Source organism: Oppia nitens, unplaced genomic scaffold (genome assembly GCF_028296485.1).
Source record: "Oppia nitens isolate AA-2021 unplaced genomic scaffold, nextdenovo-longstitch-racon4-pilon3 scaffold6_pilon_pilon_pilon, whole genome shotgun sequence".
NCBI lineage: Eukaryota > Metazoa > Arthropoda > Arachnida > Sarcoptiformes > Oppiidae > Oppia > Oppia nitens.
The window spans coordinates 2,756,681-2,782,552 of NW_026533250.1; the positions used below are offsets into that span (position 1 = coordinate 2,756,681).

A 25,872-nucleotide genomic window follows, 5' to 3' on the forward strand; every position below is an offset into this window, starting at 1 on the left:
CTAAACTGCGAATCAATTGACATTCAGTTTCATTGAGATATACACTAAGTAACAAAACTATTTTAACTAAAAGCATTTGACACCATATTTATTATAATATATAATTTATATATTAAATAGAGTATTAAATATTTCAAATTTTAAATAATCTGTTTATATAATTATATTACTTCAATAATAAAATTAATAAATTATAATTGATATCTTATTTCAATACTTATTTATAATTCATAATTAAATAAAGTATTAACAATGAAAAAGTTAAGTTAGTTTTGTTGTTCACTGTATTTATAACTCAATTATTGTAAAGTAAAAGAATTGACGTAACGATGACCTACAATGTGGTTGTAAAGCCCTTTTCATATGTCATTCCATAACGTTATGTATAAAAAAGACCAAAGTTTTATGTTAATTGACAAAATTAAAACTACTTATAGGTCTTATTATTTAATGTTTCGATTAGTAATAAAATTATAATAAACTAAAAATGTTGCATGGTACTATTTCAATTATATCCAAATGTCCATGCTAGATTTTATTATGACATAATAACATATATAAAACTAATAATAACAATAAAATTCAATTATCAATGATATGTTTGATGTTATTGTAGACATCAATCGCGCTCTAAAGCTATGAACAAATGTGTGATTTGAGTATAAAAACAAATAATGTGAACAATAATTGCATTCAAATGAATAACAATTGATTGCATTATTGTTGACGTTATTTATGAAATGCATTGAATCACTATTTAATGCATTCATTCATTTATAAAGACTTTGAGTTATTGAATGAATGCAACAATTGTTTAGTTAATTAACATTTAAGACAATTGTTTGTGTGATTTGTTTAAGTGATAATCACATCTTAAGATGTCTGGCATAGCGTTGTCGCGTTTGTCTGAAGAACGTAAAGCGTGGCGAAAGGATCATCCGTTCGGGTTTATCGCCAAACCAACCAAAAACACGGACGACAGCCTTAATCTGATGTTTGTATAGAATTGAGTTGTTTTGATATAACCAGAGATGACCACCGATGACCACTAATAATATGATTGTTTTTATCATTTTGTAGGAACTGGGAGTGTGCCATCCCTGGCAAAAAGGGTACAATGTGGGAGGGGGGGCTCTATAAGATTCGTATGATTTTCAAAGATGATTATCCGTCGAGTCCTCCGAAGTGCAAGTTTGAACCGCCGCTCTTTCACCCGAACGTATGACATATGATTAGAGTAGTAATCGTTTCTTTAATTTTATTAACTGTTATTATTTCCTCAACAATAGGTTTATCCATCGGGAACTGTATGTCTTTCACTATTGGACGAGGAGAAAGACTGGCGTCCGGCCATTACTATTAAACAGATTTTAGTTGGAATTCAGGATCTGTTGAATGAGCCGAACATCAAAGACCCGGCACAGGCAGAGGCCTATACTATTTATTGCCAGAATAAAGCCGAGTATGAGAAGCGAGTCAAGGCTCAGGCAAAGTCAATGGCATCTCAGGACTGATCGCCGAGTATTTTGGATTATTCCCACAATATTTCATATAAATATCATATGCTTATCATATGTTCACTCTTTTTTCATACGATATTATCTCTTAAAAATATTTTTGAAACTCTAATTGAAATTCATTTATTTTATAATTGTTTTAATTAATAAGATATAATAATATGTATTAATGAAAATTTAATAAATTACTGAATATCTTATTAAGTCATAAAATTGATATACTATTACTACTCAAATTAATTAACTTTTTATTGTATTCAATTATATCTACATTTTTAAGCAAATTTGTGTCAATTCAATCTTAATAATAATATACTATTTCCTTTTATTGTCAATTAAATAATTGTTCATCACTTACCGTACGGTAAATGTTTTAAGTTTTGATTATTGGTTTCAGTAATTAATGGATATTTGTTATAACTATTGGGCGTCTATTATACTAATTTTCATAATTGTATTATCAATAATTAAAATTAAATCAATACATAAATATTTATTATAATTTTCTATGAATATCAAGTATAATATATTTTTATCTTTCGTATGGTTTGTATTTAAATCTGAGAATGAGTTCAATAATGAAATTATTGTAAAACATTGTTTCTATTAAACATTATCTCAAAGTATTTTCAAAATTTCTTAATAAAAACATTACTTATACTTTACATTTAAAGTTAGCAAAAACACAAAACTTTGAGAGAAAGTATATTTCAAATACTTAATAAAAACCATACAAAATATGAGATAAAGCACATAAGTTTAGCTCATTGTTTCATATCAATTGACAAATAAATGTATAGTTTCTTGAAATAAAATTTATAAATACATAACACATACATGTCATACATTTGGTTAGAAAACTATAAATACTTTATATTAATGTTTAAAAAACTTAGAAATTACCGGTTTATGTGAATTGCAATTATAATATGTATAATAAATTTAATATATTATAATATTATAATACTTTACACAATAACTATATTTTTATATAATTGCAAACAATTTAGATATGTATAACATTCTGTATGTTATGTTAATTAAATCAGTATTTAATAAATACTTAAATATCTTTAGACGACTTTAATCCATGGCATTAGATAACAGATGGCGACAAATGTTTTGTTAAAGTTTTTTAAATTGTCATCAGATTTGTCAACAAAAGTAATCAATTGTTTAGTGATAACACTGAAGACATGAGTGTCACCATTGACTTGATTGCTGTGACGGCTATCGGAGGACTTCCACTCTTTATGAGACATTGTTCTCAGTCTGTGACCAATTCGTCACTCAACGGCAATACCACTTCTGGAGACAATGATCTGTCATTTGCCCGAATGGCTGCTCTTAACGGCGTTAATCTCTTCTCGCGATTAAATGACTCCAATTTGATGTATTGCTCGACAAAAGAGTCTCAAATTAGATGGAAAGTCTTCAAAGGATGTCTTGTTTTAATAGTAATCGTTGAACACATGACAGACGTTATTGAGACTCATTTGCATCAATTGTTGGATTTGGTGTTTGACTCTTTGGTTATGATCTGCGGTCTCAACGAAATCATGAGTCAAAACATTGAAAGATTAAAGCGATGTCTTCGACATTCATATCAATTGATTGATCACATCTTAAATGAATTCATATCGAGTCCACTCTCAAGACTACCGTTTATAACGAATAACATCGAGTATTCAATGAGTTGTCAAAGTTATCAACATTTTATGCAATCGTTGGTCGAAAGCGGCGGACAATTGTCTTGTAGTGCCTTTTGTTGGCTTCAAATTAACCGAAAACTGGTGGCCGCAAGTCATGCCTTTTGGAGTCGACTCAACACATCTAAAGACGCTTTATTGGCTATAACTTTAGTCAACTCATTATCGGACACCGATTTACTTCAGACTAAAGAAATACCGGTGTATTTGCCCGATAACTGTCCGACCAGTTTGTCTCGTCTTATTGTATGTCAATTGGCAAAGAATGTTGTACTTTGTCTTTTGTGTGCCGAAGAGCCGTCAATTGATTTCATTGATACTGAGATTGCCATACCTTTGATTGACTCTAAAATACATTCAGAAAAGTTTTCAATATATCTGCGAAACGAAATACAGATCTTATATCCAATAGATCCAAATGTTATCGCATTTATAATATTCAGGAAAGACTTAAAACTATATTTTACTTTTGGTCCAATAGATGATAATTTCAATGTCTTATTGCAATCAATTAATTGGCAAACAAGTGATAAATATGAATCATATTTAGTTAATGAGACCACAAAAGGATATATTATTTGTAATGATTTGATGCAAATATATCTATCATTTCGTTTCAATGCATCACTTAATCAAATGCAATCAATCAGTAATAAAACTCTTAACATTATTTCAAAAGATAAATATATTTGGCCTCAAATTTAAACTTATATTTATAAAAATAAAAATAACATTTATATGTTAATAAGTTCTAATTAGTTGTAACCTTGGTCATATTTTATGCTCAGTTTTTTTTAGTTATTATTTGTTAGATAGTTAGGTTCGTAATACACTGTATGTAAGGTTATTAATATAAAGTTGTTTTAAACTGTTTTATACCGATACTAAATTTATTTCTAACAATTATTTATGACTAATAAATGCCTAAAAAAATATCATAGGACTACCTTAACTTATAATATTTATACACATAAATATTTAGATAAATGTTTTTAGTAATGTTAAAACATGTGTAAAAGAGTTCGTGTTAGGTTAGCTTTTAACTAAAAATTTATATTTATTTTAACTAATGTAAGATTACCAATATTTTTATAGCTTATTGTTTAAAAAAGTATGTTTTTAAAATTGTTTAACTGTTTTTATATAAGAAATGTTAAAAGCATTATATTTATAATAATATATAATAACAATTCTTTAACTGAGTCTTACTTTTGAATTGATTAAATGTTGCAATAAATTGTTAAATTTATTACAAAAACTTGTAAATGCATTACTTCTTCATAAAAGATACCGAAAACTGTTTTTTATTTAAAGGTTTTTATTTACCACACGAGTAGTTGAATATTATTTTGTGTGGTTTTAATACAAGGATTACAACTAATAATTAACTATAAATACATTTACAGTATAACTCTTTCTAAGAAATAGTCTAAAAGCAAATTTAATTATATTAATGAACTCAAAAACAAAGTTTACGTCAAAATGAAAGAAATGAGATATGCTTTCAAATAAATATTATGTTATTAATGATTTTCAGGTACTTATATATCGCAAAACTAAACATTGTTGCCTTATTCAGCAATTTTAAGTCAAGTTTTACCTAAAAAATTAAAGTATTATTTTTTAGAGTTAATGTTTTCTGTGATAATATATTTAAGAAATAGTTGTTATTTTGTTGAATTTGAAACAAATCTTTTTTCCTAAAACAACATTCATTCAATTGCAAAGTTTTTATTACCCAACAAATGATAAATAGTTATGTAATTCGCCTCAAATGTTAGCAGTAGTGCTATATTTCGGAAGACTATCTCTCAAAAGTAAAAGCAATTCAATGTAATTATCCACTGCTTTGACCCAAAGCTTTAAGTTTTACATTGGACTCGAGAGTCTCTCTCTCTCTCTCTTTCTTTCTTTCTAAACATATATTTTAAAGTGTAGTCTTAGATAGGAAAGCAATGCGTACCCAACGGGGCTTTTGTCTGGTCGTTCAAATGGTCAGAGGGTAGGCAGTGGTAGAGCTGTCACGGTATGGCAGGTGCAGACACGTGGCGTTCCTCTGTATAATTGAACGGAAGCTTTTTGATAGACAACACAAAAATGGTTTTAATCGTCAAAATTATATTTAATTCGACAGTTGGACAGCGCTTTTATATAACATTATTTTTTGTTCACTTCAATCAATTTGTTTTGTTTTATGCTTTTATTGTCTGATAATAAATACATTAGCAATGTGTACCCAAACAGTCTATACAGTATAATAATGATCCTAAAATATGTTTTACAAAAATATTTAAAATAAAAGTTTATAATATTTTTTTTTATTGATTATTGATATATGATGATAATGATAGTATTTATAAAACAAATAGATATTTTAAAGAAATTGTAAGAAAATGTATTTCTATAATATCAAGGATTTCAACAAACTTTAAACATTTAACACAAACTTTTAGATCACTTTAAAAAATTCTTACTATAGCTTAAAGCATTCATTTGTGTCAACAATGATTTCTTAATATAAGTTTAAATTGTCATTAAAGTTATTGACAAAAATCAATGTAAAGCAGGTGTAGACACACTGACTGATTGTATAGTATATTATACTTTATATATTTATAACTCAATAACCAGTTTCTTGTTATTGTGAAACAAATGAATTGATTTTTATATAAAAATTATATTTATATAACATAATAGAAAATGTAATTACATTTTATTCAATACTAACACCTGCTATACATTTCCGAGCAAAACACACAGTATTAAAATAAATTGTCAAATACTTAAATGTGTTATTAAAGTCAAACTTGATTATCAAAAACATTTATTAATCTATTGATATTAAAAAAAAAGATTATTTAATACACATTAATTTTAAATAAATATAATTTAAGCATTATACAGTATAATTTATACCAATATATAAATATATATATATATATATATAAAAGTTTACAGTATTTACTATTATATTTTAATATAGAAATAATTTCCATTATTGGAATAAATTGTATATTGATTTGTTAGAATGTAGCACTTGTTTACATATTTGAATTATAAGTATATTTTGCATATTTAATCAATTATAAAGTCTAGTCAATTATTAAATTGTATATTATTTGATATTAGCAAAAACAACATTTTTGTTAGATTTGAATAATTAGATGTTTTGTCTTATGTTATACTTTAATAATATGTTTAGATTTGAACTAATTTTAGAAACAAGTTTAAATGTTAAAATTTGTATCGTTTTTTTTAAGTAAAACAAATGAATATAATAAGTTATGATTAATAACTAATGTTTTGGAAATGTCTTTCTAAAAGTAATCATTAATAGACTATTTGTTTGAATGCCACAAACATAGGCAACAATTTAAGTTAAACTTTTACCCATATGTTGTTCATTAAAATAATTCATTCAAAAAATAACAAAACCAATGAAAACTAATGTATTTATAGTTTATAATATCAATTGTCTGGCAGAATGTGTTGGCTGTTAAGGTTAACCTAATTTAAAAGCAAAAACCATTCAAATGATTGCTTCAATTAATTGAATGCTTTTATAGGGGATGTCAGCCGTTAATCGCTGTTGACATCAATTGCTTGAATATCAGGTTTTTTAGCTTTTGGTCATCACTTGACTTCACTTTAAGGAAAACACAAAACAAAGAATATTTTTTTATTAATAAATATAGTAATTAGTGGCATAAGAAAAGCACCTGACATTTGTGGATAAAATAGTAAACGATTGAAGCAAAGTCAAGTCAACCACCACCTCCTTGACCTGTTAATGCATAGTTGGTTAGCTATATAATATAGACGCAGGTGTAGTCCACAGCGTACGGCTTTTTTCGGTCGACGCAAACAACATGTCGTTCCTATTTAGAGACAACCACTTCCTTTCAAACAAATACATGTCAGACAAACTATTAATTTAATAAAAATTCCAGTTATGAATACATTAAAATATTTTAGGAAATAATTGTTAGCTATTATCGAAACGTTTGTCAGCGAACTCATGCCTAACCACGTGTAGGGCTCGCCCGGCGTGTGTCATGTGTGTCAGTCCCTAATATCTGATACTTATATCAATGCTTAGCCAACTTTTTTTACGCTTCCACTTTATGCTACAAATAATATTACTGTACTTTTTTAATGTTATGCCAAACATAACAATGAATAACAGTTTTTATAAGACTTGAACTAAGAATTTTAAATTACATTCACTTTGGTTTAGTTATATACAACACAATTGATTTTTTGCTGGTCTTACCTATTATGCTATCAAAGCGTCGACCAATTTTTTTAAATTTAATTTTTTTTGGACAGTCAGGGTTTGGATCTGTTTTCTGCCTTACGGTTAAAAAACAAGTAAACAAGCGATCCATCTGTTGTAATGCTGTCCCTTATGTGGAGTGTCTATACTTTTTTTTACACAAAAATTTGAATGTTGGACATTGGGTTGAAATTGTTCAAACTTGATGATTAATCAACCATTGAATACAGTTAACCAAACGCTACAATTGAACCATTGGTTAACCATCTGGTGTTGCATTTAAAGACATTGAATCCTCATTTCAAACCTGTGATACCTGTGATACACCTCTTTCTCTATTTTTAAAGTTTAATTGGACTTTAAATTATAGCTTATATTTTGTAATCTTTAATATATTATATACAAGTAAAGTAATTAAGCATAAAATTAATAATTGATTTGTTAATACCATATTCATAGATATAGTTTATTATAAACTAATTGTTTATTTTGAAAATTATTATTATTTAATTTATTTATTTTAGCCTAACTTACAATTATAAATTTTTAAATATTTAATTAAATAGTTTTATTTTGCTTTATTTCTTATTTTGTTTGAATGAATTTAAACATTAATGAAATGATGAATAACAATTAAATGTAAAATTACAGTAATTTTATAGTTAAAAAAGTTTATATTATTATAATTTCAATTATTGTATCGATATATGTTTATGTTGTACAATATATAATGTTAATTCAGTAGTTATAAGCAAATTACAATTTTTTTATTTTTAAAAATTTACATAATGTATCGAATATATTCAGAAATATACAGTGTATAAACATTATGAAACATTGGCAAACTTGATGCTAAGTTTAATTTAATTAATAGATTCAATACAAATAAATGATGTGAACATCAGTTCAGTGTTGGATATGTTCAATAAAACTACACATTTGATGAATGATATGTTATTAGTGATAATCGGACGCAAACACGAGTCCATAGAGTCATGTTGTGCTGTACTGCAGGTGTGGTAACTGAGTGGCAGTTATTTTAGTTAATAACAAAAAAGTGGGGGAAAACTCATTGAATGTTATAAATTGTGTGTAATATTGTTGGGGTTCATGACTTGAGGCATACCGTGATTGAGATAACGGTCGAACTGTATATCATATTATTTAGAGAGCAAAACATTGTTTAACAAATCATAGCTATGTTTGGATGCAAAATGCTTTTTATTTAATAATAATAACAACACATAAATTGCTTTTGAAAAGTAAACCTAATTTTGATGGCATGAGATCACAAATAAAAGATTAAACGGATTCACTGTTACTATTTGATCTAAACGTTTATCAAGTAATGAAAGCTATGAACAATATTGTGTAGATTATGTAGATTTGTTGGTCATCCAAGCAGATCGCTTGTTACCGGATGCATATGGAGGCTAACTATCCCTACAAACTCTAAATTTATAATACATATATATATTTGGTATATGGTATGTACAGCAAAAAAAAATGATACACAAGTGGTCTAATGGTAGATATATTGTACAATATTAATATACTGGTATATACCGTACAGTATATGGTACAGTAAGCTTCAAATACTACATATATAAGGACAGCATATTGCACCAGTATTTCTGTTGGGATAAGCCTAGTGCTAATATGTTGTGCTCAGTGATGTTCATATACTTTTATGTTACAGTATATACTAGATATGAGTTCTTTATTGATGCAGATGTCGGTGCCATTGGGTGCAGTTGAGGGCAACAATTATGGTTGAAAATGATTGGACGCGTGCCGTTGTAATGAGGAATCTTTGTGTAGATATATGTGCAGTATGTATGTGTTGTGTGCAACTTGTGCTCCCTGTGCTCTATTCTATGTCTCAATAGTAAAGCATCCCTTTTTCTCTATTGTTGTGTTTAGACAATCTGCTGGTTTATAGTATAGTGAAAATGCATTTCATTACAATAGACTTCAATAACGGCATTCATTTGAAAGTAGGAATGTATTGCATCTGTGGTGGCGTTGGCTATACTCTCTTCATAAGTCTAGCCGTCAATACAGACTCCACTAAATAGTCTAAAGTTAGGCTTATCATAGCTCACCCGCTCTCCATTATGAGCACAGTTAGTGCACAAACTGCTAATGTTAACATTGAGAGCGCGCGTGTGGGCACGTAGTAGACTGTAATAGTCGCGTGCCTTAGCGCACCTGCCATACTACCATACTCTCAAAACTTTATCGCTTGTTTCAACGTTCAGCTGCCCCTCTCTCTAGACTCTACTCCATATACTCATAACATCACCAGTTGAGAGCAGGTGAGAGTACAGTCAACCAAAGTTTATGGTAAATATAATATATAACACAATTGATTGCACTTACCATTTATGAGCCCATATATATATAGTTGCACTGTACACCAAAACACCATACTATACGGCACTATACCATATCAACCCTCAGCTTAGCATATATTCCTCATCTCCTGTTCTCTCATTCCGTCGGTAATGCATCCGTTCAGTTGTATTGACAGCTATGACATACAGGCTAACAAAAATTGAAGGAAATATATGAACAATAGTCAAATTAACGACATGTGCCGCAAATATGATATTTGAGATTTTAAATAAATTAGATATAAATTCATATTTGTTTGTTTCCAGTGTCTAATGTTTTTTAATGCATTTCCATGTATTTATCAATAATACATAATATCAATATATTTATGTATTTCTTCTTTGTAATTGCATTAATACACTGTATTGTATTGACCTATCAATTAGGGATATTATGGGATACTGTAATACAACTAAAATTAATCTTAAAATGTATTTCTGATTCATCACGACTGCTAAGAGCTGAGCAATTAGGCCGATATGGCGAGACATAGACCATAGACATAGTCCATACCATTCCCGGCTATATTTAATAGTAATTTACAGTTGTTTTTGAAAGCATCTTTTGTTTTGGGTGTTTCAATCATTTAATAAATTGTGATTTGTTTTACAACAATATCACGCTTTTTAAATGAAATACAAGTCCTTTGACACTGTATTATCATTTGTATAAAATTCAAGGCAAAACATTTTAAGTGTAAGGTTATCAATAAATAGACTTTAAGTTTAAATAGATAAGAGATATATACCGTATATATATAAAAGAGATGCACCTGGTATTAGCACTCAAATTAATACATTGAGAGGCAGTGCTCTACTGGTGCACTAACACAACAGTGACGGCTTATGACTTAAAAAACTAATAATTGATTGAAGCATAAGAAGTGAAATGTTTTCACCTGGTTTTGGGTTAGATATGAGACAACATATCTGAATGTGTATAATATGAGCAACACGTGGCCACTCTTTATTTCAATGAATGGTTGGAACTGTGGCCACGCTTCCGATCGTGACATATGGAGCCAAGTGTTTGCTTCTCCAACTAATTCATCCATATTCTTCACTAGACTACCGGTGCAACATTGTTAGTCTATGTACTATATAAGGTATAAATATATATTTACTGAATGTACACAGTGTATACATTATGTTTATTTGTTGCACGCATTTTCTTGGTGTTTCTGTACGTGCCAGTGCTTACAAGCACTGCTTGTGTTAGCACTGGGCGCGTGCAGCAGCTGTAGCCGACACAAGACTTTCTTGAGTGTACACTGGAGGGGCTCTCATTATACTACTTGAGCCTCAAAGAAAACCACCTGTCAGTGCAAGTCCTGCCAAATGCTCACATATAGCCCTCATATACTGTATATATATATATATATATATATTATTACTTTAATATATATATTGTAATGTATTTATGCACTCAATAGGAATTTCGCTTCATTTGTCCCAATAGTTAAGTCTACACTTCATTTGCTTTTGTTTTCCAACAGATATTGTATTTTCATTTAAATTACATGATATCCAATGTGAGCATCACTTGTATAGCATATGGGAGTGAAAACTTGATATAACCTTAATTTGTAGGTCTGTGCGCCTGTAAATCACGCTTCTGGTGCGCAACGCTAACGTACTTTTCAGACCAAACCTATGTTTGTTCAATGATTTTATATAACTAACCGTTTATGATATTCACACTATGCTTAATATCTAAACTACAAACTTATGAATTTAAATCGATAAATAAATATCATAAATATAGATTAAAGCTAAAACATTAAATTATATATTTAATTTTTAAAATATATTTTTATGTATATATCTATAATATAGAATTATATTTCTTAATGCAGTATATATTCTGTTATATATACTGTATATAACTTCTGACTGATGGCATTATTTGTGCTCAAATGACCTCACATTGAAGCACAAGTATGAGTAGTGCCTTAACTGGTTATTCAGTAGAAAAGGAGTTATCGTAACTTTGATAGTGAGATGACTTAAGGACTAAAGGAAATATAGGAGTCTAAGAAAAAACTGAACTGATGTTTGTCTGGCTATAGATGTAGTGGTTATTTGAATGCAAATAGATATGAAAGTATAGATTATTGAAGACCACCTGTTTTGCACGCGTCAACATGACTGCCCTCATGAGTGACTGGAATCACTAATTATTTGCCGAATTTATTACTAAAATTTAATGAATGCCTTCTCTTTATCAGTAATACAGGTTGACTCTCAAAAAACAGTATAAATTGTATGTATTTTTTGTTGTCATAAGAATTTTATGACTTCTCTTGAATCACACAATCATCATAACATGAGTGCCATTGAAGACGTCGGCCTTGTTTGCAGAGTCCAACTATAGCTCAGTTGTACCCCTGCCGTGACTGACAAGTATTTTCTCAATTATTGAGTTTAGCCTTTAAATCTCCAAACCCTAAGACATAACACTATAATGACTGTAATAGAAGTGCCTAAAACACTATTACTACTCTTTGAACACCTGACCATCAAATTGCAAAATATGAGGCGCACCACACACTATACTTACTCACTCACACACATAAACACACTCATTGATACCCTAAACTATACTCGTTCTCTCTCTCTATCCCGGGGAGCGACAGGTTGAGAGTATAAGTATAAAACAATGAATTATTTTTATTAGTTAACCAGAATTTGGTTAAAACTTTTTTACTCGCTTAAGGTTTTTTTGTATATTAAGCGGTGATTAGCCCTGACCTCAACTATAGTTTTCTTAACTACTCATAAGCTAATGTTCATAACAATCACATATAATATAATATGTATCCGTAAATCGGGTCGATTGCCTTTCAATCGTTTTCTTTGTGCTTCTCTAAGAAACTTTGCTTTAAGTTATTGAACCATAATATCCGGAAAAGGAATGGGAGTACATCTATAGATATACAACAAAAGGGTCGCCAAATTGAAAGCCAAAAACAGGTGAACATTACTTCCAGCGGAAGACTTAAAATACTTATTTTTACCTCAAAAACTAAAGTATAGTCAGTCTATGTCAGACCAACAACTTAAACAAATCAATAATAAATTCAAATAACATTTACCAATGCATTGGTCAAACAAACTAAAGCTAACACAGTTTGAAGTTTTTTTTTATTAAATAAAAAGAGCAAAAACAGGTTAAGTTTAAAGATTGTGTCCCAATCCTTGTCTTGTGATTGTTATTTGACTGTGAGGTCCACTTATGAGACTTTGCTTAACAATAAGATTGGTATTAAATTTTGTTGTTTTCTCGAGTAATTTTTCTCGAAGATATCGATCGCACACAAGTATATTCAATGCCAGTATTATCATCTTAAGCAATGTTGACTGTATTGGTGTGGGGAGGGGAACGCCATCATCGACAGGTGCGCTCTTTTTTTTTTAAAGCATACAAATTCTTCTATTCGAAAGTATTATAAGTTGTTGTGAAAAACCTCAAATGTAAGCACAGGTAAGCTTTTCACTTCAGTCATACACTTTGTCCTTCACATATACCAACATATTGTTCATGTCCTGCCTCTACCTGATTGTGACCCTCAACTCAAACAATCTTATTGTAGTTTCAATACATAAGTTACTCTTCCGTTGGACTTAACTGAGGAATGCTATGCACCTTACAGTCCAATACAGTCTTTCCAAGTAATGCATACAATATATTATATATCTTATATACAGTATATTTAGTGTATAAATGCAGTGCACTGCCTATTGTAATATCCTCCCGATTGCCTCACATTTAGCTATATATCTATCATAAAAAAGATATGTCTTAACGTATATAACATTTTTGAATAAATCTTTAGGGAAGTAATTTAGATAATGCACCGACTCTTTAGGGACCATATGCTACACTGAATCTGTGTCCGCACTGATTGTTAAAGAAATATTTCTCAACGTTTTACCAAAAGGTTTGTCGATAAAAATGTGTGATTAATAAAGATAACCGTTTCAATGGTTATATAACCCATGAATTGCAACAAATAAAATAATTTTTTGCTTCAATCTTTTGCATAATAGCTGATATGCAAAGTGGAGAATATAAACCGTATAATACTAATACAGGTATTAACTGTATTAGAAAATATTAAAGTTATAAAGTAAAGTAAAATATAAAAATTGAAAACTAATACATTGAAAATATTTGTTTATAATGTTGGTGTCAACAAAAATTGATAGCAAATATTTTTTGTTTAAATATCCACTTGTTTTCTAACTTGAGTCTAGAATCCAGCAGTGATTCCCTAAATTGAAATAAGAAATATTTGATGTCATGTCCATTGGTGACCACTCTCTCAATTGTCTATTTCTTTTATATGACTAAAAAAATCTAACATATATTTCAATATATATCTGTTGTATTGTCGTGTAAATCATTGACACACAAACACACAACCAAGAAATCTTTTAGCTTTTATAATGATGGAAAGGACTGGGAGGGACGGTTAGGTATGTATATGTTAAATAAAGAATTGAAATTCCAGTGCCGAGAATAATAGAATAGCAGGTTCTCTACTATTTTTTTGACGACATACCCACTCAGGAATGCCTGTGAAAAACATGATTTTTACTATTATAACGACTGAATTATAGCACATAATATCTTCAAATTATTTATTCTTTGTACTACTCTATCGATACTTTAGCCTCTTTTTAGCCGTTTGTATAGACTTTCTGATAGATTATTTCGACCACATATTAAGTAAACATTCAAAATATACTTAAAATTTAGTGTTCAGTATTTTATGGGCTTTAATATTACAATTGTAACATTATGTTAGGTTAGGACTCATTAAATTGTAATGTTAAAATATTTTTGTTAATTTTATTTAATGAAATATAGTATTAAAAATTATAATAAAATACCACCTGTTATATACCTGTATATAAATTTAGTTGTTAGTTACTGACCACTAGTCTAATATGAGATATATATGTTGTTTCAGTTGCCTATTATTAGTCCATAACTATAATAATAATATCATTAGTGTTCAAAGGAGTACTTTCCTCTCTCTCTCTCTCTCTCTCTCTCTCTCTCTCTCTCTCTCTCTCTCTCTCTCTCTAGTGTTTGATCAGACCAGTGGCCACTCCTAACAAAAATGTCGAAACCTGTTAATTCATTGACCTTTTTCTGACCCTTACCTTGAAAAGTAAAAGTAAATTTAGTAAAGTTTTACTACATTTTGTGAGACAGTCGAGAGATATATTGGCGAGTCTTCTCACAAAGATTTAAGATATACACTGTTGTTGCTTAAGAAAAGGTAAGCACCGTATAGTAAGGGATAATTGTGCCGCTTTTCTACTGTGTTGTGCCTCTAATACACAGGGATGTGCCAAACACACACACACACACACACACACACACACACACACACACACACACACACACACACACACACACACACACACACACACACACACACACACACACACACACACACACACACACAATGCAATAGTGCGTATAGTGTATACAGTAATGTCATATTGTTGTGTGTATAGTGTTTTTGTTCATTCAATTCATGTGGAAATGACTTGAATGGCTTGAGATGAATATTGATCACTGAATTCAGTCATTATTCGTCTCTTTTTTATACTAAAGAAATTGTGTCATAATGTGAAACAAGAAGATAATACTTACGCCATAACATGAGACCATCTGTGCAACCATTTTATAAAGTAAACTCTTTTTATCATTCACTTTGATATGCATTTTAATATACATAACTGTGCTGTCAATAAAATGATGGATCCCTAAAGGGTTGACTACTACTACTAGTAGTAGTAGTATTATAGTAATAGTTTGTTCCACATATCGACGTTTGGATCCAATAGACCGCAAATGCCATCAAATCTTAGTCAAAGAGTGTTCATATAATAAAATGCAATGAATTTATAAAACTTCCCACGGATTGAATAAAGGTATTCATAAAAATCAATATATTGTATATTTAAACAGTAATTCGTATAAAAAGTGACATTTATTTTGTTAACCGTTGATTAGTCAAAAAAAATATAATATAATAAAATCCAATAAAAGCCTAACAGATTGGTATAGAAATGCTAAACTTTATTTAAATATTTGCTAATAATGTTAAGCTATATTTTATGCTTATGTAAAATCTTTTAATTATGGTTTATTTTAATTATAACAAATGAGATTTTGCACCTGTAGTTTGACGTAGTAATACTTATTACTAACTTATCAGTCAGTATTGAAAGTTATAAATGTAATTGAATGAGACTTATTGCTGTTATCCCAATAATGTCTCAAAAGTATTACCAAATACTCTATTGTCACTATTTTTGGTCGCTTTTCCATTACTTTCCTCTCAGAAAAGTAAGTTAAAAGCATTTGCTGTGATGTTGTGTGTGAGTGAGTGAGTTAGTCAGTTACTGGATAAATAAATGGGTGAGTTAGTGAGTGAGTGAGTAAGAGAGAGAGAGAGAGAGAGAGAGAGAGAGAGAGAGAGAGAGAGAGAAAAGAGAGCAGCTGTTATAAGCAGAGAGGGATAGAGGAGAGTTGTTTAAGGGGCATAAATGAATACCTGAGTGGTGATTGGATCGGCCTTACAGTGAGTTGGGATGTGGTTGGGCCAAACATGCCGTCCACCTGCCTATGTTACTGCTGCCTGTTTTATGAATACCGCTGGACTCAGTTGTTATTCAGTATATATATACACAGCGCCTACCGATTGCAGTCATCATTTGACTCTCACATCTCAAAGTGTTCACAACAGTTGTGTTTAAACAAATTTATTTTATATACGAGTTGTGTATCACTATATCTATTAGTGATTATAGTATATAAGTTAATCACATCATCCCATATACTTCTAGTGCCAAAATTGTGTGACCATTGATAGCACAAACCTACAGTGCCAACAATGCCCCGTTCATTTCTAATCAAGAAGAAGTCCTCTAAACTGATGGGCACCTCCACGGCCAACGCCAATACCTCACCAACCAATGGATGTACTGATGACGAGAATAGTCTTTCCAAATCTAACGACACTAACAAAAATGTCATCGATTTTTCAAATGGTATGTAATATATATCAAACATTTTGTTCATTATTTATCTATGCTTTGCGTCACTACTTTATTGTCGAAGTACTATAAAGTGTATTAATGCTAAACTTTATAAGTGTTTTTGCAAATGTTAAATAAACAAAGATTTTGACAAAGTTTAAGATAAATGTTGACCTCAATAGCGAAGGACAGTCATATTTACGCTAATAGTTGTGCCGACTTTAGTCTAAAAGCCAGCCTTACTCTCTTGTTTTGTCACATTTGTGACCATAATTTTATATAGAAATTAATTTCAATAATTTTAATCTAAATATATAAATAAAAACACAATTTTATAGTAATTTTTTTGTGAATATCATATAAAACTGTTTGTTATATGACATTCAATGTAAAATCGTTAGAATAAATTCAAAATTTTCAGTAACCCATAGCACACTCACATATATTACACATATTAGAGATCAACCAACACCTGCCTAACAGTTACCAGTCCTAAACAGTTTAGCTCTGTTTCACAAATAAATACCACTTGAATATACTGTAATCAGTGAGTGAGATGAGAGACATATCAAAGATATTAATACAGTTAAAAGTGTAGACAGATATTGAGTATAGCATAAAATTTTGAGTGACAGGTAAATCTTAACACAGGCGGCACAGGCAGCTGCCAGACACACGTCTACTACAAGGTGTGAAACATAACTAAAATAACCAAAAAACAACTGATATATTTCAAAGATAATTGTATTTAATGTGATTAGTTTATTATTGCCATTACAAGTGTATTAGTCTTTAGTTAGAAATTTATTGCACTTTTAGTTTACAGCACTTTATACTTTTAATTTATAATAAAATATGCAGCAATTTATCTAAAGTAAATATAAATATAATAAAATATGTTTCTAAATATACCATAGTTTAGCTATGATTTTAATATGTAATCATTTTTAGCTAAATTATTACAAATTAATTTATATAGTTTATTAAATAATATATAAATTAAGATAATAGTAACTTAAGTATTAAATTATAAATTATTGGTTTATTAGATGGAAAGGGACCCTACGATCTGAGCATTAAAACACATTTATTAAAAGAGACAAACATTGATGTAAAACATGAAAAAACAAAAGATATCAAATCATATCCAAGTCCTCATTACCGGGATATCCCATATATTCATCCCCTGAGCACAAAGTGTTTGTCTCCATACAATTATTCACCAAATGGTCAAATTGGTACCGATTTGACAAAACCAGCGCTCATACCACTGGAAACAATTAATTCAAATCATCGTTTGTCTCCCTCATCACCGCATCATATAAGCCGACATTTGCCGACATCCGCACCATTTGTTACATTTGGTTTTGGTTATAATGGATATAATGAAAACAAGAACATATTGTCCACTTCATCATTATATTACCAGAACAGACATCTCGATTACCCGATATCACCGCCACAAACACCTATTCTTCGTTCAGAACGTATAGGAAATGCCAATAATTATAACCCAAGTATTCTTGAGTCGAGTCACAGTAGAAATGTAGTCATATCTCCAATTCATTCAGAATATAGACCGCAATACTTATCCAATTGGACCGAACAGTTGTCTCTTAAGACTACTATGTCTTCTCCCACACCCAGTCTTAATGGATCCGATGATTCTGGAAGAGGAAGTGTTCACTCTGGAGGTTCAGTTGTTTCAAATGAATCCCAAAAAGTAGACAAAAATTTAAAACAACGAAAACCTATAAATGGATCAGAAGTTAGTGCCACCCGATATCACTGTACGGATTGCAATAAAAGTTACTCAACATTCAGTGGTCTCTCTAAACATCAAGAATATCACTGTTCAACTCAAACTAAAAAACAGTTTAGTTGTAAACATTGTGACAAAGTATATGTTTCATTGGGTGCACTTAAGATGCATATCAGGACACATACCCTTCCCTGTAAATGCAAACTATGCGGTAAAGCATTTTCTCGGCCGTGGTTATTGCAAGGTATTTGATTACATATATTTATTAAATAAAATTGATTATTAATATTATATGTTTATGTAATTATAGGTCACATCCGTACCCACACTGGAGAGAAGCCCTTCCAATGCGAGTTCTGTAGCCGTGCTTTTGCCGATCGCTCTAACCTTAGAGCACACCTACAGACTCATTCCGATGTGAAGAAGTATAGCTGTAAAACTTGTAGCAAAACATTTTCCCGAATGTCTTTGTTGACCAAACATGAAGACGGCGGATGTTCTGGTGGTGGTGTCACTGGTGGTGTCGGTGCCAATCATAAAATATTGTAGTCCTTCAAAGTATATATACAAACATATATACAAATACAGTATATATACAAATATAAATACATATATTTTATGATGACTAGTCTTAAACATCAAGTGCTACTATATTTTAATAAATATTATTTTATTCAATATATTGTAATATAAATTTCAAGTAACACAAATCATTTAATAATTTAAATATTTTATATTATATTATGCACATTTAAAAAAATTTATTTATTAAGTTTTAAATTAATGTTTATATTATAAATGAATTATTTGAATACAATATCTAACCATAACTGAGTGAATTCATTGTGCCATCCATTATAAACATTTAATTTAATTGTTTTATATAACTATATTTTTAAATATTATTCATTACATTTTATATAAGTTATTCAATTTTTGTGGTCACAATTTTATATTGAATTAACACAATATACTAGAAAATTATATATTATAAATATATAAAATATTTTTAAAAATATATGTTTACATAATTAATGTTATAAAATGTCGTATAATTTTTTTAATATGTTAGAAATTTCTTATTATAAGAAAATGTTAAAAGAAATAATAAAATTGTAAAGCAGGACATGTTTTAAGACATAAGTTGTTATACACAATGACGAACAGCTCATGTATGATAAGGAGCTCAGATTGAAGAATGTAAGGCCTTAGGAAGGACTGGCTGAGCACCTGTCGTTAAGGTCACGATGTTTGGTGTTTGTGAGGCACTGACCATAGTCTCCACACAACACTACAGTATAATATCAATATATTTGACTGAAAAACATTTTACATTAACTTTAAGGTCATTATATTAACACTGAAAATCTTTGGCAAAACTTTGGAAAGTTTTTTTAGAAAACATATAAAAAGAAATGTTTTTAAATATCTTGCAGTCAATTCATATAATCATAAAAAACAGGTTAATTTCACACAAAGTTTATATTTGTATTGATATTACATAATAATTAAGGACAGGTGTGATGCCTACAATGTAATGACAACTACTTTAATGTTTGTCTCATTCATATATAAAATATATAAACAACATATTTATTTAATGTTTATTTTTAGTTTTTTTTTGTTTTCTAGTCGTTTATTTTATATTTTTATATAATTATTTTAATAAAGTTAAAAAAATTTATATATTTTTTGTAAAGCACACGGTTATATAAGTGCTTAACAATTACTTGAATTTGCTCAATATGTTTGTAATATAAGTTTGATATAAATTATATTTTTATTTGATTTATTTGGCATTTTATTTGTATATCACTAATAGTACATTAAATAAAAATGTTTTTAAAAAATGATACAATTGAAAAATTTATTTAATTTTTATGTAATTATCTTTTATATTACTATTATAAACATTTATATAATGTACTACACCTGTGGGTCTAACAGCTGGTCATATAAATCAAAAGGCGTCCAAAATTTATTAAGTCATAGTCTCTGTACTCATATTTTCATATTATAGTATTGTTTCCTTTAGTCTATTATTTCCTCTCATCTCATACTTGAGTTTGGGAGCTAACAGAGCTAAGAAACTCTGTAAGGGTTGAATAACACACACTGAGATATATTGTTAATATCTTATAAAGTAATGTATGTTTTGATTGAAAGGTAGGTCTAAAATAGACTCTTATATATACTTCATATGTATTATATATAAATTCATAAATATTAAAAGCCTAAAAATTTAGTTTTGATTTTAATAAATGAATGTCAAACAAATGTTAAGCAAATATCATACAAAAGCAATACTCAACCCTTTCCTCGGATTGCAATTGAAGTGTAAAACGAAAAGATGTCAAACAATATAAGACATGAGTTTTCTCACAAATTGTATATTCATATACACATATATATATATATATATATATATATATATATATATATATATATATATATATATATATATTATAATGTAGTTTATTATATATTTTTTTCAAATATTTTCCAATCACAGTTTGAGTGCTTGTTATTCAATGTCACAAATAATATAAGATATAGAGATACAGCAAATGAGATATCGTATTCAATGATAAAAAAAAACTATACAACAATTGTGTTTATGTTGTTTATTCTATATGAATATGTTTTGTGTTATGTCATTCAAATAAATTATAAAGTGCTTGTAATTTAATCTTATTATATAGTATGGTACATATTTAAAAATTGAGATAAAATTAAAAAACTCTATTAAATTGTTTAACAATATTAATTTTATTTAAATAAAATCAAATATATTTTTTAAATAAATTATGAATTCTATATTTATCAATCAATAAATCAGTTTATTTAAGGTACAAATGTGAGTTTTGCTAAATTTTAGTATACCGGTACTTTGTTGAATGTTGAAGTTTTTTATACAAAAATATGTTAAAATGCAAATACTGGTTATTTGGATTAAAATATAAAATGAAAAATATACCCGCATTTCCTTTAGAGCCAAAATGACTCAAAAGATAATATTTTATTTATAATAAAAAGGAAGAAAATCTTTATTTTCAATATCCCGTTGAGGTATTGAATAATCAAACGATTTCTCAGATGAGACACATTTTGTTGAGAGTGTGAGTCAGTCTATGAGAGGACTCTTCAACACTGTATTTGTCGAGTTTAGCAAACATTGAATACCTTTTTAGCATAATTTGCATTTAACTTATAACAAACACATATCGGGTGCCCTTATAGTTCTATATTTATACAATCAGACTCAAAAAGTTTGATTAATTTACCTAAATTTATCAATTCATACACTTATATCTACTTTTGAATCTTAAATTATGTCCTATACTATTGTATATATAGTATAATATGTCACAAACAGTTTATGATATTATATCAATTAATTGGTTGTTAAATACTACATTCATTCATACAACCATAAAGACATAAGAATAATAAATAATTATAATATTTTATTTATATACAGTTTAATATATTTTTTAATTAACAAATATTCAATCCGTTATTAAGTAGTATTTTAAAAAATAACTAATTATACTGTATATAAATTATATTAAAAAATTATATATACTGTAGTTTGATGATTGATATATTATATAATTTGTGATTCATGACTACAGTATTTGATGACCAGAAAGTTATAACGGATACAAAAATTGTTGTTTATGTAAACGCTATTATCAAAAAATATACATAATCTGAAATGTAATATACAGTATAATCAGTGCATATATGCCATTAAAGTGTGTCATAATTTAAAATTATAGACAGATTTGATAAGTTAAAAAAATGTACTTAAAAAGTAATCATTTATCTATGATATCAATGGTATCAATGGTATCAATGGTATCGTATAGTAGATCTTATTATTGTTCGTAACTGTCATACGATAACGTAATTACAATAACAAAACAAACAAATTACAAGCCATTAGTGAAAAAAGTGGTTTTAATGTCAAAATTCTCATAGAATTAGTGTTATTCATAAAGCATTGGTCACAAAGTTCATTGGTATGGAAAGTAAATGAGAGACAAAACTTATAATCAAATATAAATTATTGCTATTATTGTTCATAATTTTTGCCAAAAACGAATACAAACAAAAAAATTAGGGATAGTTTTTATCACACAATACCGGCCCTCATATATGACCGGAAACTCATTTGGATATATTTGTTCACTTTCTCCTATGGGTTTGGATACGTGTCGACATACAGGCAATAGCTTTGTGTATATCACCCACATATCTATAATACATACATATTGTAATAACATTGAAAATCTATAGTATTTCATTCAATCAAAGAAAAGGAAGTGGTTTTCCTTTTTTCCCTTAATTTTTAAATACATATAGAATTAAACGTATTTTAAAGGCTAAGCAACGTTGAGGTCAGGGTGTAAGCGACCGGTGCCGTCAAATGAGTATATTTCTGATTCATCTTATGTAATGCAAAGACCCGTCCGTCCCTTCATAAGGTGCAGTCAGTCAGACAATCACAGTCAATATACCGGTATATTGAAGATAAACTGTAACAAAGTATGATTATAACATTATCTAAATGTTTAAACAGTTGATAAAATTATTAAATTATTACTGAATTCTGAGCTTAATTGTCATCAATTTTGATATACAAAACTTTATTTAGTAAAAATATTATCTATGAGTTAACAGAATATTTAATAAAAAAAATATTTGTTTACCATTAGCACCGATCACCTGCACTGACATCACTTACTATATAATAAAGTTAAAATGTTTTTGACCCCAACTATTGGAATGAATTTACATTATAATAAAAATATATTTCAAGAGATTTTTTTTTAACATTTTTGTATTACAGGACACTTTCATTATACTGTATAATACTCTATGAATATAATATTTGTAAAGATTTGGTCCACTTCTAGAGTAGGTTTTATAATTGAACACAACTGTCCTAATAAAAGGACACAACTTTTTATATATCAATAGTACTACAGGAGACCGCTATTTCATCATTATTATTATATATTTAACAAACAATTTGTCTATAAATGTTTTATTATATTTTTCATAAAATGCTAATATAATATGACTTATTGTCATTATTATAATTAATAGCATAAGTTGACCATAATATCTAACAGTGTTTATAGTAGTATAAACTATGAATTATTATACTAATTCATTATATAATATATTGAATTATTATAATTGATAAAACCATAAGTTTTGTAAAAAATGGATATTTAATTTATAGCCTTAATTTATGTTCAAACATATTGAATACAAATAATGTATACCAAAGGATTGCGTGATTTTCTATTATATGGTATAAAAATTGAACTTAATTTGAATCAATGGACTGAAAATGAAGCAAATATTGTGTGAGATATGTTTTTCTTTGATATCTCGTATAAGAAAAGGTAAGGCATATGCTATTTGAAGCAATTGTATGAAAAGGTAGTATAACTGTGCAGATGGTTTGGGATGCGTTATGTTATGCAAAAAAGATGAGACTATACTTTATCATCATTTCCCCCTTTGCCTCAAATTGTAGGTAAAGAATATATACATAAATATGCTTATGATTGATGCGCTTCAATGAGCTTTTTATTGTAAATATCAAATATTGTATTATACTTTCACATAAACCATACTCTCAACTATACATACATAGCATACATATAGCTTTATATTTATTAATATTTGTAGTTTGAAAATATTTTTAAATTTTTCCCATAATTCACTTATAAATGAGTATATTATAAGTAGTATTAGTATTATATGTCAAATCGGTTAATTGACAACACATTACTACAATATTTATTTTTGAAATTAAATTTATTAAATTAATATTATATAAAAAACAAAATACAATATAATTTACTAAATGTTATTCACAAACTCACGAATTTATGATAATTTTATTTACTTAAACTTGACTTTTAAAAGTAATACATATTTTTATTAATAGTTTGATGTATTAATATATTTGTAATTACAGTAATAAATGATAAATACATTTATTATGTTCTCATTTATATATATATATATTTACAAAAAGTGCCAGAAGTGGTAATTTTTAAATAATATGATTAAGTATTCAGTTTAAAGTCACGACATTTGGCGCACTATATTTTGATCGGTTATTAATCATTTTAATTAACATTGAAGATACTTATTTTACTATTATATCAAAAATTATATGCTTTGTAAATAACTTTATCAAAATTAAAACAAATCAATTACAGTAATTTGTGTTAGAACTTATTTAAGCATTAAATTAGCAATTTATTAAACAAGTTTGATATCATAAATGTAGGAATTACTCATTAAATTTATAAATAACTAAAAGTGATACAAAACTATGTAATAATTAAAAGAGTGTATAACTATAAGTAAATGACAGAACAGATATATATATAAACTTATTTATTAGCGAATAAATGATGACTACTGTATAATCAAAAGTGATGATATACTGAGTATATTAAACCATTGAATCTATGATCACTTGCTGACCGGTAAGCAGGAGATACAGTGACCTCTCCCTGAGTCCTGTTCTTTAAAAATATGTCCAAAAGTGCTTTTGAATGGCTCTGACCCTCACAAGAGATACACAGAAAAGGGAGAGAGAAGTGGTGTTTGTTAAGATTTAGTGCGATTTTGGCTGAACTACACCTGTATATTGAAAGGACAGGTTGTGATTGACAAAAGGCCCCGAAAATAATACAAAAGACAGGGAAATCATTGGGAAAATGTATGAGAAAATGTCAAAAAAGTGTTTTCATGACAACCAATACTGTTTTGACCTTAAAATTCACTTTTTCTTCGGATCTCAATTTAGTTTACTTAAAGAAAATTGTTATAAGAGTTGCCACTCTAACTATTTTTTCTTCTATTATTTAGTCAATGATATTCCTTTAAAAGTATGATATTTCAATGAATTTGTATTTATTTGCTTTCAATACATAAAATGATAAATTTTTATTAGAAATGGTTTAAATAGTTTTTAAAAAGTGATAAATGTATTCTTTCGTTATGCTCTTTGCTATTATTGTATTAAATAGTGTTAAAGTCATATAACTTATGTATTGATAATTCATTAAAACTGAATTTTTATTCATTTAAAGCATAAAAAGATTATTAAGAA

General features: G+C 28.3%; 3 protein-coding genes across 3 annotated transcripts; all 3 read left to right on the forward strand.

Annotated features, from left to right (window-relative positions):
* The first annotated feature begins 732 nt into the window (after positions 1-732).
* LOC128962877 (SUMO-conjugating enzyme UBC9) lies at positions 733-1,665 on the forward strand. Its single transcript, XM_054309282.1, has 3 exons — positions 733-994; positions 1,081-1,219; positions 1,290-1,665. Exons 1-3 carry the CDS (start codon positions 879-881, stop codon positions 1,512-1,514), a joined length of 480 nt encoding a protein of 159 aa, XP_054165257.1. The 5' UTR covers positions 733-878; the 3' UTR covers positions 1,515-1,665.
* A 945-nt stretch (positions 1,666-2,610) lies between these two features.
* LOC128962488 (protein fuzzy homolog) lies at positions 2,611-3,985 on the forward strand. Its single transcript, XM_054308862.1, has 2 exons — positions 2,611-3,918; positions 3,976-3,985. Exons 1-2 carry the CDS (start codon positions 2,714-2,716, stop codon positions 3,983-3,985), a joined length of 1,215 nt encoding a protein of 404 aa, XP_054164837.1. The 5' UTR covers positions 2,611-2,713.
* A 12,830-nt stretch (positions 3,986-16,815) lies between these two features.
* On the forward strand, positions 16,816-19,271 carry LOC128962489 (zinc finger protein SNAI2-like). The gene is made up of 3 exons (XM_054308863.1): positions 16,816-16,972; positions 18,010-18,966; positions 19,033-19,271. The coding sequence occupies exons 1-3, from the start codon at positions 16,816-16,818 to the stop codon at positions 19,269-19,271; spliced, it is 1,353 nt and encodes a 450-aa protein (XP_054164838.1).
* The last annotated feature ends 6,601 nt before the right edge of the window (positions 19,272-25,872 follow it).

Coding starts and splice junctions, on each gene's coding strand:
- LOC128962877 (XM_054309282.1), top strand. CDS start 879: ATGTCTGGCATAGCGTTGTCGCGTTTGTCTGAAGAACGTAAAGCGTGG. Junction 995..1,080: donor GACGACAGCCTTAATCTGAT/GTTTGTATAGAA, acceptor ATCATTTTGTAG/GAACTGGGAGTGTGCCATCC. Junction 1,220..1,289: donor CGCCGCTCTTTCACCCGAAC/GTATGACATATG, acceptor CCTCAACAATAG/GTTTATCCATCGGGAACTGT.
- LOC128962488 (XM_054308862.1), top strand. CDS start 2,714: ATGAGTGTCACCATTGACTTGATTGCTGTGACGGCTATCGGAGGACTT.
- LOC128962489 (XM_054308863.1), top strand. CDS start 16,816: ATGCCCCGTTCATTTCTAATCAAGAAGAAGTCCTCTAAACTGATGGGC. Junction 16,973..18,009: donor TGTCATCGATTTTTCAAATG/GTATGTAATATA, acceptor TTGGTTTATTAG/ATGGAAAGGGACCCTACGAT. Junction 18,967..19,032: donor TCGGCCGTGGTTATTGCAAG/GTATTTGATTAC, acceptor ATGTAATTATAG/GTCACATCCGTACCCACACT.